Raw genomic sequence first — 19,611 nt, forward strand, 5'->3', positions numbered from 1 at the left:
CAAATCACTGTATCTCTAGATTTGCTCAAGTTATATTAAAATTCTAGACGTTTTTATATGTAAAAATGTCTGAGGAACACAATGGCATAAAATTTTTCGATAGGAAAATACACGATTTGCGAGTAAAGCACAGTATAAGTTTAAAACTGGACATATAGCATATTTGGCAACACTGTAACCAAAAGTTACTAATTTTTTGTAGATTCCCTGATTCATTTCCTTCAAAATGCATCTAACCGATTGTTTATAGACCAAATTAAACTAAAGAAATGAATAAAAGTTTATTACTGATGCTTTTTTTCAATGGAAAATTTTCTATGCACTATTATGACACGCCATACAAATTTTGTCATCAATACACACCTATGACACGTGTGAGTGTGACTATTGTTTATATTTTTAGTTAAAACTTGCAGTGTAGTTCACCGATCTTCGTAATATTTAGGAGATTAATTCAGAATAGATAGAAGCATCAATTGTCTTCTCTGAATTAATTCTACTATTTATAAGTTACAAGATATTCAATCTCGAACTTTAAAAATAGTTTTTCTCGCTTGTCATAAGATAGCACAACACCGACGATATAGGTTTTCAAAATCATTCAAGAACTTCGGGACTTCAAATTGAAATGTTTTGGAAAAATAGTAGCAAGCGAGCAATTTTAGATAAAACCGTAAGATTAAACTTGCCAGAAAAATGCGCTGTTTCTGAAAATAGGTAATTAATATTTCGGAAAGTGATCAATGTCACTCCGGTTTATGGTGCAAATCCGTTCGACATCTCTGTGTGTCCTGTAGCAGCTCAAAGAGTAAAGTCCTGGTCACACAAGCCACTCGTCCTTTGAGCCCCAGACAGGAAAGATTGTTATTGGTCTGTCAGATTGTAGCCCTAGCCCCGCAATTTACGTGATTTAAAAATCGGCTGCGAAGTTTGTGAAAACAGAAGGTCAAGTACCGTTACGGAGTGTTATATGCCTTGATTTGCTTCATTTATGTGTTACTTTAATGAACACATATACTGCCGCTATACGCATAACTGTCCCATGTGCTATGGGATTCCCTATACACATGGGACAGTTATACGTAGAGCGGTAGTATATACACACAAGCATTTTACGAAGTCAACTGATTAAAGTGAATGCTTTGTGAGACTTTGAGACCGAGCATGGAATAGAAACCCACGTTTTCATAGACTTTATCTAGGAAATGGAACCATTATAACGTATTTTATAAATTGATTGAACGGGCCGCCATATCATTGAGTTAAGCCACCCTAGTTCGCAGCGTTGTAATTTATGAACGATACTTACATGCTATCATAGGGAGACACAGACCTTGTTTTAGTTAGTGTGCTTCGTGCTGCTGAACCACGACATTCAAACTGCATATCTTGACTTGCATGATAACACACAGCATCTCGTGCATTTGAACCGCTTACATAGCGCTTATTTCATTCACACCATTCAACACACTCAGGAAAGTATCAGTAGTCCCTCAATGATGGTCTCGATGATGTTCATACCAAGGTTTTCGCGTGCCATACAAGCTAGCAAAGGCCATTTTTCTATATTTCTACCAAATTAACTGACGGCGCATCACTTTTTCCGACCAAGAAATTATATTTATCAAGTAATTAAAATTGTTTCCTTCCTTTAGTTCTATTCATTACGCCTACAACTGGATACTACTATTCTTTGCTAAAGAATATAAATGAATATTTTCGTTTCGCCACTATATTTCCATGTTCTTTTACAAATTTTCCCCTCGAAAAAAAACATAACACACTTGCAAATCGACCTTTGTTTTCCATTCTGCTTCCCTAAGAACAAAAAATAAATTAAAACTGAATGCTCCGATCTCGCCGATTAGGCCGTAACTTTTCAGATACAAGCTAAAATGCATGCCCCTCATCAACAGAATGATTGTAAATACGTTTGAAGACTTGCTGTATAATCTATTGTGTTAAATAGATACTATCTAAACAAGTAATGAAAGTTGTTTATAACTTCATTTTGTGCGTTCCTAGTACTACTTCGATAATGTAATAGAATGATGAACGTGTAAATAGCAAAATCAAATATCTACATATAAACTATAAGTTTTATCTTTGCTGCATCGTTTATGTTCTTGTGCTGATTTACCTTATTAACCGTTTGTCTTTACCGAAAAAAGAGGAAGTGACTGTTGTACTACTAAACAATTGTGATTTTGCAATGGTGAATATAATCTGGTGTATCAATAACATTTTTCTGAAGGCACTGTTAACTGTTAAAACTTTTGGTCTGCGCTAGTTGCTTCCGGTCCTATCCTAAGCTGCCCATATGATCTCGTAGTTCCGATTGTAGTGTGGCGAGATGGTGTATAAATATTTAGCGTGTTCACTCTCCACCCTTTTCGCTTCTTGGCTTGATGTATGAGTTTGTGCTTTCGTTGTATGCGATCTGCCATCATTCCCTGTCTCGTATGCTTGCCTGAGATTGAGAACAAAATTGAGCGAAATTAAAGCAGTTAGTTTTGGAACGTTATTTTTGGATATTTTACTTATTATTTAAAAAGCGTTTTGTTCCGAAAAAAAAGTGGAATAAATTTATTTGAGCACAAAATAAACTTTACATCGGTGAAGGTAGTGCCATTTTGAAAAATTTGGCAGCTTCCGATATCTTGACGGACATCTGCCAGCGGCCAGATTTGCTGTTTGTTTTTATAATTTCCATGTAAGAAAAGAAAGTTGAAAAGAGAAATGACGAGACACTATTGAGTGATTAAAACAGACCATCAGTCTATCTTCTCATCTCGCACAAAGTAGAAGCAAATAAATGGCTGCGCTATAGACACCAGTGAAGCAAGCAGACGCTTTGTTCGTTACCCAAAAAGAGTATTGTATCGTTGCCGCCGGCTGAGCAGTGAAATTAGTCAGTCAAAGGAAATAAAAGTACCCGTATTAGAGAATAACACTATTGCGATTGACTTTAAAAACTCGTATTAAACCCACAGTTCAATTAGTGCAACAACTCGTAACAGTTAGCATGAAGCTTAATCTCACGAAAATGACCTACACTCAGCTTAACCACGTTAAAAACTCTGTTTGGATCATGTTTAAAAATTCAGCCCAAGCAGAATTGCAAAGAACAACATCGCAATACGTAGAAGTGAAATCTGTTACGAATGACACCTTCAGATTAGAATGTATGCGGATCACAAGCGTGTAGTTAAACGCATCTTCATAACTAATTTAGCTACATATATGGTTCTAAAAAAAATCGCTGTGGGGAGAGAAAAAGCAGTTTTCTCCCAAAGTTATTTTCCTCTAAGCAAAAATGTATCATACTGCATTGGCTTGCCAAACCAAACCAAGCTTTTGTTCCAATAATTCTCATCAGCTTGATCAAAACTTCTTTTCTTACGGGACATCACGCAGGACTAGGAGTTTGCTCAGAAACACAAATAGTGTTTTCGTTTTTGGAGCTAGCGTCAATCCGGCGCTAGCTTAGTACGGTCACTAAGTTGGTATCGGATTCTGATGAGCGGAAATCGAAACGCATCTCCATAGCTAATGGCCCTAGGTTATACAGTGGTCCAGAATGCAAATTTAGCAGGAATTTCGAGATACAACTAAAACTACACCTAAGTGCGCGCCAGCCCTATTATATCTTTGTTGAAATTTTCGTGGAGCCCATTCCTTTTGTTAAAACAACAGTTAGGGTGGTTCTAATTTTTTTTACGAAAATTCGTTTTATTTAAATAAATTTTGCGGTATTGTAACTAAAGCAGCCTTCAGTAAACCTTACGATTGTTTTAAGGCGAATAATTTGTTTCATGTCGCCACATATCTAGCTATCATCGTTGAAAAGTTATGAGCGCTTTTTCGCCTTCGCCGACTTTTTCTTTGGAATACCAATATTACTAACTGAGGTAAATAAAAGATGATTCCTCTACAACTACATATAAGTCTTTCTTCAACAGCTCTGAAGAACATCTAAAGGATATATTAGAAAAAAATTAAAACTGGGAAAATAATATTGAAAATTTGGTTTTTCATAAATTGCCCCTTGATAGTATGTTTAAACCACTGGGGTAAATAAAATAAATAAAAGATGATTCTTTTTCAACTACATATAAGGTCATAATTCGAGGTATAATTAAGCAACAAATGGCGAGCATGATATTTCTTAAAATAGCGCAAAATTTTTTTTCAAAAACTCTGTTTTTGATATTATAAGTACTAATATCTTTTAAATGATAGAAGCTGGAGTTTTGATGAATTCGAAGAAAATGTTCTTTTTTAGAAGTTCTGAAAAACATCTAAAGGGTATTTTAAAAAAAAATTAAACTGCGAAAGTTATATTGAAAATTTGGTTTTTCATAAATTGTCCCTTGATAGTATATTTAAATCACTTTCACGGTTGACAATAATATAAAAGATACAACTCAAATCTCATGATAAAATTTTGCGCTTTACAAGACTTTTCCACTATCTTAAATAGTGGGTAGTGTGGTAATAAGTTTATTAATTTTTTTTTTCGAGAGTTGTCCTACTGGAGCTGTAGAGCTTGGTTCTCGGAAGGGCTCCCCATCAGAATCACATACTACAATTTGCAGACGAGACAGGCAATGTCGCCCACTAAAACACTGCATTAGGCCAATTGTAGCGGGCCGTGATTCTGAATGTGATAGTCATTGTACAGTTCAGGTATGTGCGGGCGCAGGGACTCGCGATCGCGTGTATCATCGCGAAGGACTCGAACATTTGTAAGCTAACGTGTTCGATCGCGTGTGCGTTTGTATGTCGCGTGTGCTAACGTGTATGTAACTTCGCGTGTATAAATTCTATTTCATAACCGAAAGGCACACGCATATTCGCGTGTGTTCAAGAATGATCGCGCGCGGACCGTGAATCTGATACTTAATTTTTGTGTACGGTTCAGATTCCAGAAGAAAGTGGGTTCTTACATATCATTAGAGTTCCCAATCATGTCGCCGTAGAACGCGTGGTCTAGTGGATATGAACTTTATTTTTTTTATTGGTCCAACTGAATGTATGGACCTAAATTGCTAGAATGAAGGCTAAAGATTTTCGGACGTGACCGATTCATGATCGCGCGCGTTTGCGGGTTCTCGTTTGAGACCGCCTTTGTAAGTTCGTAAGTACTAAAGCGTTCACACAATTGCCGGAGTGTTATCAAGTTTACGCGATGGCGGGCATAGGTGTGCGTAGATGATCGCGAAGGGCTCAAGCGTTCGTATGTTGACGTGTTTGTCGCGTGTGCTCGCGCGTATGTGACTTCACGCGTATAAATTCGATTTTGAAACCCTGCGACCATTCATATATTCGCGCACCATCATTCTGATCTTTAGTTTTCGGTGTACGGATCACATTCTGACAGGGAGAGAGTTACCCCATATCACTAGAGTTTCCGGTCATGTCGCCATGGGACGTTTTGTCCAGTGGATATGGGAGTTATTTTTCAATTTTATTATTTTTTTTATTAATTAACAAAAATCTAGATTGTTGGTACCGATGATAGAGACTTCCGGACGATCCCGATTCATGTTAGCGCGAGCGCGGGAGTTTGTAGGTTGACGCTTGAGATCGCGTTGGTAAGTTTATGAGTGCTGAGATTTTCACCTTATCACCGGGGTGTAATCATGTTTGCGAATTCGTGGGCGTAGGTTGCTTGGAAAATCGCGAGTGGCTCTAACGTTTGTGCGCTGACGTGATTTTGTAACGTGTGTTCTTGAATGGTCGCGCGAACCGTGAGTCTGATATTAAATTTTCGGTGCGCGGTTAGAATTCTGGCAGAGAGTGGGATCCCTTATATCGATAGGGTTCCCGGTCATGTCGCCATGAGACGTGTTGTCTAATAGGTATGAGCGTATTTTCTTAATTAGTCCAGCTGAAGGCATGGACCTAGGCTTCTAGGATCAAGGATAGACTTCCGGACGTGATCGATTCGTAATCGCGTGCGCGAGGGCATTTTTGTAGGTTCCCGCTTGAGACCGCGTTTGAGAATGTGTGAGTGTTAAGACGTTCACTATCACCATCTTTGTTGACCCAGCTGAAGGCAGGTGTAGAATTGCAGTATAGGACTCGAAAAGAAGAAATAAAAGAACAATAGATGGGAGACGTAATAGATTAGATAGGTACAAGATACAGCTGAATTTATGATCATCACATGAAAGACATACATTAGTACTTCAAACTCTACCAATACTTGAATAGCCAACCACCACACAGAGCACATCCTTTCTCAATTATCTATTTGTTACTGGTTGATTGTCGGCTATGAGAGGGTAAATAGGAAAGGTATAGAACACAAAAAAGGCTTATGTCAGCGCTCCCGGCCTCCTCGATACACCACTATCGAGGCGTATTGTAATCAACATCCTGAAGCGGACTTCTTATATAAATAAAAATTCTGAGTAGTCATAATGATTGGTGGATTATTAACATAACTAGTAGTAGAACTTGGAGCAAATAGAAACTAAAAAGAGCGAAGGTCCTTATATTTAGATAACTCTATTGAATCTATTGTGGCTTGATGATGTTTGCAATATCGTCAATCCCATCAACCTGCGAGAGCGATAAAGAAATAGATATTACATGCATCTAAACTACTTTTGGGTGTTTGGTGACGTGGTTCACGTGGATAGGATTTCTTCAAAAGCTACGTGTTTCAGTTTATTAAGTTGATCTAGTTGAGCATTAACTAGTGGCTGAAAAGTATGTTTAAGAGAAGGTTCCATACATAAGAGATTGTCATCTCTGTTTCTGAAAACAGCGAATCCGATTCGTTATAGACGAGTGTTACTCGCCATCTTCACGAGCCAGAGCGACAGAGCGATTTAAAAGATAAAAACACCCGCCTGATCATCTCTTCTAGATGACAGTCCATTGATCCGAATCGAATGACTCGATCACTATGCTCAAGATCAAATGAGTCCCCGAACAACCGAACCAGTATGTTCCCCCATTTGAAACGAGAAACATCCATATCAGCCGTCCGCCAAAACACTCGATCGAATGATTATTAGTCATGAGATTCAGAGATCAATGAACCAGCACTCGCTCGGATCTCCCACTCTTATCGACGAAGCAAGAGTACGCGCCCATCAGGCTCATCACCCAAGCCCACGGGGTAATAAGTTTATTAATTTTTTTTTTTTTTTTTTTTTTCGAGAGTTGTCCTACTGGAGCTGTAGAGCTAGGTTCTCGGAAGGGCTCCCCGTCAGAATCACATACTACAATTTGCAGACGAGACAGGCAATGTCGCCCAATAAAACACTGCAATAGGCCAATTGTAGCGGGCCGTGATTCTGAATGTGATATTCTTTGTACGGTTCAGGCATGTGCGGGCGTAGGGACTCGGAATCGCGTGTATCATCGCAAAGGGCTCGAATATTTGTACGTTAATGTGCTCGATCGCGTGTGCGTTTGTATGTCGCGTGTGCTAACGTGTAACTTCGCGTGCATAAATTCTATTTCATAACCGTGTGCCTTTCGCATATTCGCGTGTGTTCTAGAATGATCGCGCGCGGACCGTGAATCTGATACTTAATTTTTTGTGTACGGTTCAGATTCCAGAAGGAAGTGGGCTCTTCCATATCATTAGAGATCCCAATCATGTCGTCGTAGAACGCGTGGTCTAGTGGATATGAGCTTTATTTTTTTGATTGGTCCAACTGAATGTATGGACCTAAATTGCTAGAATAAAGGTTAAAGATTTCCGGACGTGACCGATTCATGATCGCGCATTTGCGGGTTGGCGTTTGAGATCGCGTTTGTAACTTCGTAAGTACTAAAACGTTCACACAATTGCCGCAGTGTTATCAAGTTTACGCGATCGCGGACATAGGTGTGCGTAGATGATCGCGAAGGGCTTAAGCGTTCGTAATGTTGACGTGTTTGTCCTGTGTGCTCGCGTGTATGTGACTTCGCGTGTATAAATTCGATTTTGAAACCCTGCGGCGATTTATATATTCGCGGACCGTCATTCTGATCTTTAGTTTTCGGTGTACGGATCACATTCTGACAGGGAGAGAGTTACCCCATATCACTAGAGTTTCCGGTCATGTCGCCATGGAACGTTTTGTCTAGTGGATATGGTAGTTATTTTTCAATTTTATTATTTTTTTAATAATTAACAAGGACCTAGATTGTTTGTACCGAGGATAGATACTTCCGGACGATCCCGATTTATGATGGCGCGAGCGCGGGAGTTTGTAGGTTGACACTTGAGATCGTGTTGGTAAGTTTATGAGTGCTGAGATTTTCACCTTATCACCGGGGTGTAATCATGTTTGCGAGTTCGTAGGCTGCTTGGAAAATCGCGAGGGGCTCTAACGTTTGTGCGCTGACGTGATTTTGTAACGTGTGTTCTTGAATGGTTGCGCGAACCGTGAGTCTGATATTAAATTTTCAGTGCGCGGTTTGAATTCTGGCAGAGAGTGGGATCGTTTATATCGATAGGGTTCCCGGTCATGTCGCCATGAGACGTGTTGTCTAATAGGTATGGGCGTATTTTCTTAATTGGTCCAGCTGAAGGCATGGACCTAGGCTTCTAGGATCAAGGATAGACTTTCGGACGTGACCGATTCGTAATCGCGTGCACGATGGCATTTTTGTAGGTTCCCGCTGAGACCGCGTTTGAGAATGTGTGAGTGTTAAGACGTTCACTATCACCATCGTTGTTGATTCAGCTGAAGGCGGGTGTAGAATGGCAGTATAGGACTCGAAAAGAAGAAATAAAAGACAATATATGAGAGACGTAATAGATTAGATAGGTACAAGATACAGCTGAAGTTATGATCATCACATGAGACATACATTAGTACTTCAAACACTACTAATACTTGAATAGCCAATCACCACACATAGCACATCCTTTCTCAATTATCTATTTGTTATTGGTTGATTGTTGGTTATGAGCTGGTGAATAGAGGAAAGGTATAGAACAGACAAAAGGCTCATATCAGCCCTCCCGGCCTCCTCGACACACCACTATCGAGGCGTATTGTAATCAACATCTTGAAGCGGGCTTCTTATATAAATCAAATCCTCAGTAGTCATAATGTTTGGTGGATTATTAACATGAGAACTAATTAACCTCTAGTAGTAGAACTTGGTGCAAATAAAAACTAAAAAGAGCGAAGGTCCTTATATTTAGATAACTCTATTGAATATATTGTGGCTTGATGATGTTTACAATACCGTCAATCCCATCAACCTGCGAGAGGGTGGTAATAAGTTTATTAAAATTAGACAATTAACTTTTTAATGGTTCGATATAGAGATTGCAGCCTTCCAGAAAATTGAAGAAAATCAAATTTTAAAAACTTTGTCGAAGACGCTGGAATTCTACCTATGCCTTTTACTTTTTTATTCTACAATAAATTCACAAAAAAAACAATACTGTGGTGTACTTTTTACTAAAAATTAACTTTTTTTAGTAAATATTGAAAAATATACAAAAATATCGTGTTTGCCATTTTTTTTCAATTTTTTTTCTTTGATTAGGATACTGAATATTTAATGTCAAAGCATGATGCTTCATATGACATTTAATGTTCAATATCCTAGTCAAAGTTAATGCTATTTGAAAAAAAGCGTAAAAGTTCTCTGAATAGTTGGTTGTGCGCCCCAAAATAATCTTCAAGTTGTCCAAAGGGTACTTTTTATCCCTTTATGGGCAACTAGGGCCGAGGGTGGTGGCTAGCGGGTTTTATACATCCTTGACCTGACGGACGAAGCTATGGTGCCTTGAACACAGGCAACGCAAATCCAAAGCCATAATTGAAATGATAAGTTCTGCGTTTGAGATGTACTTCCCACAGTTGCCAGACGAAAACCTGTAATTATTGCGTGTGACATTGTATGTAAAGTCTAATTATGAGTCCTATGGTGGTGTGTGCATGGAAGGTGGGAGTTTTAGCGTTCGAGTCCAGGGGTGCATATCTGTCTGTTAGCGTGGATAGTGTGGTCGCGAAGGGCTCCAGCGTTTGTATGTTAATGTATTTGACGCTTGCGCTAGCGTGTAACTTTGCGTGCATAGATTCGATGTTATAATCGCGTGGCCATTCGCATATTCGCATGTATTCTTGAATGATTGCGAGCGGAACGTGAGTCTGATGTTTAATTTTTAGTCCTAGATGCTAGAAGAGTCAGTTTCCCCATATCACTAGAGTTCCCGGTCATGTCGCCGTGGAATGTTGTCTAGTGAGAATGAGCGATTGGTCCAACTGAAGGTATGAGTCTAAGCTTCTATAACTGAGGGTAGATTTCCGAACGTGACCAATTCATGATCGCGCGAGCGGTGGGTTCCCTTGAGTAGGTGTAGATGATTGCAATTGCATGTTCACGTTTGTGGCCAAGTTTGTGTTATCGCGAAGGAACCGAGCGTTTGTACGTTTGGAATGGGAGAGATTGTGAGTGTATATGAGAGAATATACAATTAATTGTGTTAGTTGGTGTTAATATGAATCAAATTTAGGATATAGTAATAAAAGGGTTCCTAATATGCTGAATAAAGAAATAGGATGCAAAGAGATTAACTAGAATAGTATAAATTGACCGATATTTTTTTGATATACATCAGTAGTGGAACAGCAAACTAATAGAACTACAACAGAAACAGGATTTCATCATGCTATGCTGACCGGGAGTGGATGATTCACGTGCGTCGTTAAACTAATTATACCTTAATTTGCCACTCCAATCTTCAGAATGAATAGAAGCGAATGCACCTATTGAACACTGGGTTTACCAACTATTCGATCATATGCGCCAGTTCTGCATCCATTTCCTGATCCAACTGTCACAAATTCTCAGCCGAACACACACAGACAGACCTGTGCACGATGACGAAGCTGACCATTAGACGACACGCAATAACTCCCATTGCGAGTTGTGCCCATAAACACTACCATTAAGCTGTTGAACAATGTCTGCAAACACAGCCCACAAAAAAGGTCAATCCACGGCGATCCACCAGCCTGCCTCGCCAATGTGCACAGGCTGCTAGCTGACTGTTAGTTTGGGCTGGTGCGGAGTATGAAAAAACACAAAACATAAAAAAGGCCCATAAGCCCTCTCGGTCTCCTCGATGCACCACTATCGCGGCGTGATGCAATAACCATCTTAAAGCAGTTGTCTGTCAGGTGCTGCTTGATGATGTTTGCAATACCGTCAAACCCGTCAACCTAGGGGAGGGCTCATGTTGTCCAAAGGGTACTTAAGTGTAAAAAAATATTGCAAGTGTTATAGAAATAAAACAGTTTTTTAAGGAACACCCTAAAACGTACACTTTGATTTGTCGTGCAACGGAAAGTATAAAAGCTAGAGCTTGCGCGCATTCAGTAAATTTTTCTAAAAAGTGTTGTTCTACAACTCTTTTTAGAAAAATTGTGTTGCTTTCATCGAAGACAATCAAGCTCTATCTAAAACCGTTAAACAGTTCAATTTTAAATCATTCTAAAATTAGAACCGCTTCAGCTTCTGTTTAAATGAAAAGAAAGGTGTTCAACAACTTTCCTAAACATATTGTAAGGCTAAGTTATTTAGTTTTAGCAAAGAGTTAAAATACCTGCTAAATTTACACTGTGGGTTGCTAGGACCAAGAGTGGGGCTTGAAAGATTAATTATCGCGTACAAACGGACATTTATACGATGGTGCTTAAAACCATGGGTACATGGCTAACACGTTAACATTTGAGTTTGAGAAATTGCAAGGGTAGGATTGCGTAGATGATCGTGATTGCATGTTCGAATTTGTGATTAAATTTGTATTATCGCAAATCGCTCGAGCCATTATCTGTAAAAGGTGTTTGATCGCGTATGCTAGCGTGTATGTGTATAAATTTGTTGGTATCACCCCGTGGTCGATATTCGCATGGGTCGTTATTCTAATATTTGTTTATTTGTTGTACCCCAACAACAGACAGGTTACTTATACTAGTCAAATTTAAGGACAGACATAAACTTAGCTTTAATTGTATTTTTCTTCAAATGGAAGTCAAATACTGTGGCAACACTGTTGAAAACTCACTGAAGTTTGGAAACAGAGCAGTGGCGACCGTAGTTGGTTCTCCTGAAAGTCGCAGGACAGTTGTTACTTAACCCTCCGGTACTCGCGCCAAATTTTGTAATATGAGCACTCGCGCGTTGTACTTTGTACAGCACAGATAGTATCGTTTGGAGCACAACTTAGGCAATAGACTATGACCTTTTGATTGGGAGAATATGTCGAAATTCTACCGCCATGCGGTGCTAGTGAGCATGGTTTTTTCGATCTACTGTAACAAAAGTTTAATTTTTCAGCAGATCTGTGTCTTCAGCAACGTTTTGATTTACAGAACAAAATAGTTTGATGTTCTGCCACTAAGTAGCGCTGCTGAGCATGCCATTTTGGCCTACCGTATCTCGAATTCCTGATTTGTTAGCAGGACGGTATCTTCGATGATAGTATAACTCATGTCATTAGTGTGTAGTATTATTCTGTATTTAAGTAGGTTGTGTCATTATTTCTGTGCGTGTAGGGGCGGGCAGAGTGTAGTTGGTAAATCGATTCCCTTGTACGCAACTCATCTGGGGTCGATTCTTAACCCCGCACATAGGGTTGGAGATTTTTTTCAAAAGAGATTTCTCTATCCCGAAAAGAGGCGAAAAACTCTAAGGTTAAAACATCCTTAATCAAAAAAAAAATCTGTGCCTGTTGTAAGTAGCCCCTTTACCGATCACCATCGTGAGTGTAAGTGGTGTTACACAAATGGTTCACAGGAGTTTTACGACTTTCAAATATAAATTTCTATGCACGCAAAGATCATGAACAAATTTAATTTCATAAACATTGTATCAGTATGAAAAAAGTTTAGTTAAGGGAGAAAGAGAAACGCCATCTAACGATTTAGTGAGCCTATTTTCGGAATATCATCGATTTATTCTTTTCCTTAGTGACATTTACCGTTTTCGGTTATAGTTCGAAGGAAAATGAAAACAACAACCCTCCAAAGAGTCAGGAATAAGTAAAAAAAATGACATGCTCTGGTTCATTAGCGCTTCCCAGTGGAAGAATCCCATACTATTCGATATACCACCTTAAACGTTTTGATCTTCTGAGCAACTTTGACAAAAGCACTGACCCGCTAAAAAATCAGAAAATAAGAGCAATAATAGGAAAGTTACCTGATACACTAATACAGCTTACTGTAAGTCTATCCGCATCTACTGGTAATGATTTGACCAAATAGTGGCGGTCTGCTACATACATTTTTCAGAAGGATGTATTCTTTAGATTTATGCCATTTATTTGCGTAGTTTTAAAATCGACATTTCAATGTATTTTATTATGTCTACTTTCAAATAATATCTGTGCATAGTTGAGCGCTGTATTACCAATACTATGAAAGATTTAAAGTTACGGACGTTCTTACAAAAGTTATAACAACGCTTCAATGTGCGAACAATCATGATTACAACATAATTCAATAAGTAAATTGCACACCTTACTGTACTTTTTTAATATTCATTGTTGGCTCTTTCTTCGCATAGTCATAGAATCTTTAAATGCTTTCCACCCGAGCACTCCTCAATGGATAGGCCCAACACAATCCACTATTGGGAATATTCTAGTCTGATAAAGAAAATGTTCCTGACCTTGCCCTTTAACGGTTATTTTAACAAATAGATACACCATTCATTCAACAAGATTCATGTATCAGAATAATTACCTAAATAGTTCAAGTTAATTCGATATTTGAACATGTACGCTAATATCAATTTAAAAAATAAGTTTGAGAAACGCCGGCATTCAGCATATATACATTGAAAGTAAATACAATACATAGGTTGACTTAAAAAGAATAAAAAATAAATACCTAGTTCCAAACGCGTAAAAACGAATCCCATGAGCCGGTAGCTACAGCCATGCCGTTATCTGTAACGCCTAAGCAGGACACGCGGTTATCATGCCCTGCCAGGATGCCTGCTCGTTCCGCTTTCATCGTATCCCACACGTTACAGTTAAAATCGTCATAGCCAGCCAGCAACAGGCGGCCAGATTTGGAAAATGCCACTGACGTGATACCGCAGATGATGTTATCGTGTGAATACATGGCCAATTCCTGATCTGCACGGATGTCGAACAGCCGACATGTGGCGTCGTCCGATCCAGTGGCAAACGCTTGCCCACTAGGGAAGAATGCTACCGCATTGATATCGCTCTCATGACCTGGGAATGTTTGTTTACACTGACCCTCACGAATGTCCCAAAGTTTGGCTGTCGCGTCACATGCCCCCGATACAAAGGTCTTGTTTTGAGGTGCCAGTGAAAGGGCCATGACGTCTCCGGAGTGGCCTTGAAAAGATGTTGCCTGTTGTCCAGTTTCTATGTCCCACAACGCACATGACATGTCACCGGAACTGGTTACTATCTGATTGTCGTCGAGAAATCGACAACACGACAAATACCCCGTATGACCACCCAATTCTCTTGCAATTCGAACGTTTCCTTCGCGTGTTTTAAGATTATAGATGGAACATATGTTGTCCAAACCGCCGCAAGCAACGTAATTCCCGGATGGAGCATATGCACAGGTCATTACCCAGGAAGATCGCAACGGAATGGCATGAACTTTGTTGGTAGTATGCGAGTCCCACACTATCAGCTTTCCGTCTTGTGAGGCAGAAACCAGATACCGGGAATCGCTGCCCCAGTGCATTGCATAAATTTTGGCCAAGTGTCCTCGAAGGGTTCGTCTAGTTCGGAGTTGTATTCTTCCAACCGCTTCTAACTGGTTGGTCGCTTGAACGATCGACGTGTCGCAGGCTGCCTTGCGAGCATCGCGAATGGCATTTTTAAGCTGTTCCGCTTCGACTCTCAACGCCTCAATCTCATTCATTTTTGTACCTAGCTTCTTCGTCACAAACGCCAGTCGCGATCAGGGCCTTATCAGCTAGCAAACACCCTCTTCTGCGTTTATTGTATTCAGATTGCACCGTTTTTTCTTATTTCGCTATTTTTCCACGTCGAACCAATTAACAATTACTAGCGAGAGCAAATAAAAACTCCACTAACACAATTATCACACTGCCTCAAAATGATCATGAAGCTTCGTCCACATTACTCCATCAAAAACGGTTGTTGCTATATTTACTGGCAGCTAGATCACAATCATCACCGCCATAATCATCACAATCCAAATAGTAATCTTCTGCAAGCTCACATTCAGCCGAGTTTCGTTGTCGTAATTGAGGTTTCCGCTCCACCCCTTCCGAAGATCAAGCTTCTGACACACAAAAAAAACTTCCGTTCTCCTTTTTTCGCTTAATCTACTAGTATGAGGCGAGAAAGAGATAACACCCAATTATGGTGCTGTCATGAACTGGATATCATATAACGATGAATTTCTGTCGATTTTATGCAAAATTTCACCGCACAGTACAAGTAGATGATACGATCGCCGCCTACAAGTAATTTTCGTGGCTATTTAATCGAAAAAACAATGATTTTCCACAAAAATAAGCTACACAAACTTCACACTACACTCACTTCGCTGGACTGGAAACTCAGCGCAACTCACTACGCTCAGTCGCTCAATACGACCAGCTTTCGTCCGGCTTCAATTCGATTATCCGTCGCTTTCGCACGTTGCCAGCTGAGCAGCGATGCCAAATGTGAATACACGTTTTCAATTTGAACACTGAGAAACAAAAATATGCATTAGTTCGCATCTATTTTCGCTAGTATTTTCGTCTCTTTTATTCTGATGTAATTTTTATGTATTTTCATAAAAGAGATTACAACTACTAGAGGTCGCATGTCGCTGCTAACACTGATAATCTATTATCTCGCTCTTACATAAGCTTAGTTTGACACATATTGCCCCAGGCACGGCTTACATATACTAGGCTAGCTCGTTAGAGTGTAAACATTTGACGAGAGCACGTCATAGAAATCGTCGGCGAAAACAATTACATGAAATTCATATCAACGCTTTTTTTTGTGAAAAGGGCGATACTTACAAATGTATACATAAGGCTTTTTTCATACATGCGAATGGGGGCTTTGAAACGCAACAAATTAACCTAAAAATTTGGATTCTACAATATTGTTTTCTTAAACTACAGCAAAAAATACAACGGGCGAAACTGTATTTTTGTTTGTTTATTTAAAGTTTCGCCCTTCACGCTCCATGCAAACAAACAGGGCGATACTTTTTTTGCTAACAGTTTAGAGGCGAAACTGTTTTTATCGTATTTTTTTAGAATTAGTAAGCTGATACTAGCTGTAAATAGTAACAATGATCGCTATTGAAAAAACCCGGACTAAATCGGTGGTGTAAAACGGTAGTTATTGTAAAAAAAACGTAAGGGCGATACTTCAATGCTGATAGGTGGGACCGAAAAAGTAAACAATCGCCAAAGGGGCGATACTATCATTTTGACAATTTCAATAGCAAAAACAAATTTTAATTTAATAATTTCAAATACTTTATGAAGTTTTGGGTTTCGATAACTGAATCATGCAATCTAGGATGTAAAGAACACAATGGTTCTTAAATAGGAAATAAAACCAAGTCTGGAAATATTCACTGTTGATTTTCTTTGAATGGTGTCACTGCTAGTATCGCCCTTTTCAAGAAAAAGCATTGATATATTGTTTGCTGCTAACGAATGATCGGCACCTGGTAAATCACAAGGAAGCTATGCGGATGTCCAAAACCTTTGCTATGATCAGAAAATTACGGTGGGATATGTTTTCTATGGTATGCATCCAAATTCCCGATTTACGCTAATAATCACATATATGCACCAACGTGGGATGCACTGATTATCCACTATGTCTAGTATAATTATGGCGTAATTTACGTCAAAAATCCATTGCACACTATTTTTTCCACCGTACATCGTACATGGAGACAGTAGCGTTTGCTCCCTCTAGTAGCTATAATCTCTTTTATTTTCATGCATAAACTTCTAGTAAGAATTCACCTGGATAGAATTTTACCAGAGCATTTTCCCTACAAACGATCATAAAACAATAAATATTATAGTTATTACTGTTTCAACATAGTTCGACGCAGAGTTCTCGCAGTAGATTAAATCTAACAAATCTAATTTAACAAAATTTCATGTAACAATCGATTTTACTGTTCAGCAAAAAACTGATACAGTAAATTCACATTAAATTTAACTGTTTTCGAGAAAAAAATGTATGGAGAAAAATCGATTCTTTAATGTTAGGATACATAACCACCCCCCTTTTTACTGTAATAGATATAATATATCTAAATTTTAGAAAGATGAGCTCTATCGGTTTAGGAAAAAAAGCAGAATTCTATACCGTTTATTCAAAACGTCATATCTAACAAATGTAAACAAACTGAGTTAATTATGCCAAATAAAAACCAAGCATTGACTCTTTATCGTCCACAAATAGAGAAAAATAATAACTCTTTACATGTTAATTTAATCTCAAGTCAAAATGTCATATATAGTATACCAAAGTTTTGCTAAGATTTTGTAGATGCGATGTTTTACGTTGTGCTGTTTTTCCAAGTTGACTGTAATTAGCATCTTTTTTCAATGCCAAACCTCATATCTACACTCTTGGTTGCAATACAGCACATGAAATATATCACAACTACAAGCCCGTCTCTCAAAATGTCACAGTAAAATGTGCCATCTACAAACGGTGTTGCCAAGACCACATATGTAAAAGAGCATAATAGCAAAAGTGATCGGCAAAATGTAATAAAATAATAGTTATCAATCCATACTAAATTTTCAAAAGGGCGAATAAGATTTGTAAACAAACTTTTATTTTGATGGTTTCTCTTAATTTACTATAATTTCAAAGCAGAAAACAATTGAAATTACTTCTACGAAGGGTAAAAATTTACATTAACGTATATTTTTCATGAAATTCCACTCTGCAGCAGACTAATGATCGAAACAAGTTTGTTTACAAAAAACACTTTCGCCCCTTTGACGAATTAATATTGATATTACTCCCTATTATCTTCGCAAAAAACACTTAATATACTTATACGATCCTGCAATGAGTAAATGCAGAGGTGATAGTACAATTAATAGCCTTCTGTGTGCTTTAATTGTTAAATAAATTTAAAAGTCACAAGGAAATTTTTGCACGCGATTTTCTCCGTTTGACGTTTATTTTAGATATTATATAATGAAAAAGCGCTCTAGAATTTTATTCTTCAACCTTTTCATGCCCAACTTTTTTCTAGTGCAGGTAGGGTTTCAAAACTATTTTTCCTTGAAAACGGTGGAGTCTAGAAACACGAAAAGCCTATTTTCATAAAGATACACTGTAAAAAATCCAAACGTTTATTCTATTTGCTTCAAACCACTTAAAATTCATATGAAGAAGAAATGCTATTATTATCACGCGCACACATACCTTCTATGTGTCATATTGTTATAGAATGGGGTTTTATGTGCCTAATAGTTATGAAATGTGAATGTAAGATTAATATTTCTACACACATTGGGTTTATGTACCAGCAAATAGTGTCTATATGCCTCCGTTAATTGCAAAAATCTATGTGTAAAATCAATAGGCATAACGTTTACTTTTTTTGAGTGTAGGTGCTTCTCTCGCAGTGCTAGAATCTGCTCAATTTTTACCTTCCAATGCTCAATACTATTATCCTAGAATATTTACAATAGTTCACTTGCGTGGAAAACGTACACTGAAAAAAATCCAAACGTTAATTCTATTTGCTTCAAACCGCTTAAAATTCATATGAAGAAGAAATGCTATTGTTATCACGCGCACACATACCTTCTATGTGTCAACTGTATAAACTATGTATGCACACACATAAGTTATATGTGCATATTGTTATAGAATGGGGTTTTATGTGCCTAATAGTTATGAAATGTGAATGTAAGATTAATATTTCTTGTAAATGCACACAATAGGTTTATGTGCCAGTAAATAGTGTCTACATGCCTCCGTTAATTGCAAAAATCTATGTGTATAATCAATAGGCATAACGTTTACTTTTTTTGAGTGTAGCCAAAGACAGTCTAAATTGATAAGTTTTATCAGTTTTCAATAATATTGCAACATAACGAAGATATATGAAAAATTCATTTTCGGTCATCAAAGTAGACTGTCCCTAGCAGCACTGCTCCATCGGAATCCACACGGTTAAATAAAACAACCTGCAGAATAAGTTCTTTTAACTTACTTTTGAGTTGTGCGTCGCTTTCGCACTTATTAGTGTTGTCAAAAACAGATCGAGAGATTCGACTCAGTCGAGGTCTTCCGTGGAGGAAGGTACTTTTGAATTGTTTGGGGTATACTCAAAATTAGGTAAATTCAACTTAAATTTGAGTATAAAATACCTATTAATGAGTTGTAATTTTTGCCGTGGTTAAATGGAAACTACCTTCAAAACGGTTTACCTAATTTTAAGTTCCCCCACGATAACACGAGTTTGAGTCAAAGGAACTCAATTTTAGGTAGTTTTTCGTTTCAGTGCAATCAGACTAATTGCAATAACTTCAGTTCTAGAGCTAATTCTAGTACCTGTTAATACTCAAATAAAAGACAATTCAGCTTTTTGCTGGTGGCTGCGTTTTCAAATG

At 38.2% G+C, this 19,611-nt stretch overlaps 1 protein-coding gene across 1 annotated transcript; it reads right to left on the reverse strand.

The window, feature by feature from the left end:
• Window positions 1–1,598: 1,598 nt before the first annotated feature.
• On the reverse strand, window positions 1,599–15,587 carry LOC131689388 (guanine nucleotide-binding protein subunit beta-1-like). Its single transcript, XM_058974444.1, has 2 exons — window positions 13,869–15,587; window positions 1,599–2,470 (listed from the first exon to the last, which is right to left on the reverse strand). The coding sequence occupies exon 1, from the start codon at window positions 14,889–14,891 to the stop codon at window positions 13,869–13,871; it is 1,023 nt and encodes a 340-aa protein (XP_058830427.1). The 5' UTR covers window positions 14,892–15,587; the 3' UTR covers window positions 1,599–2,470.
• Between the last annotated feature and the right edge of the window lie 4,024 nt (window positions 15,588–19,611).

The sequence above is a fragment of the Topomyia yanbarensis genome, chromosome 3 (assembly GCF_030247195.1).
Source record: "Topomyia yanbarensis strain Yona2022 chromosome 3, ASM3024719v1, whole genome shotgun sequence".
Lineage (NCBI taxonomy): Eukaryota > Metazoa > Arthropoda > Insecta > Diptera > Culicidae > Topomyia > Topomyia yanbarensis.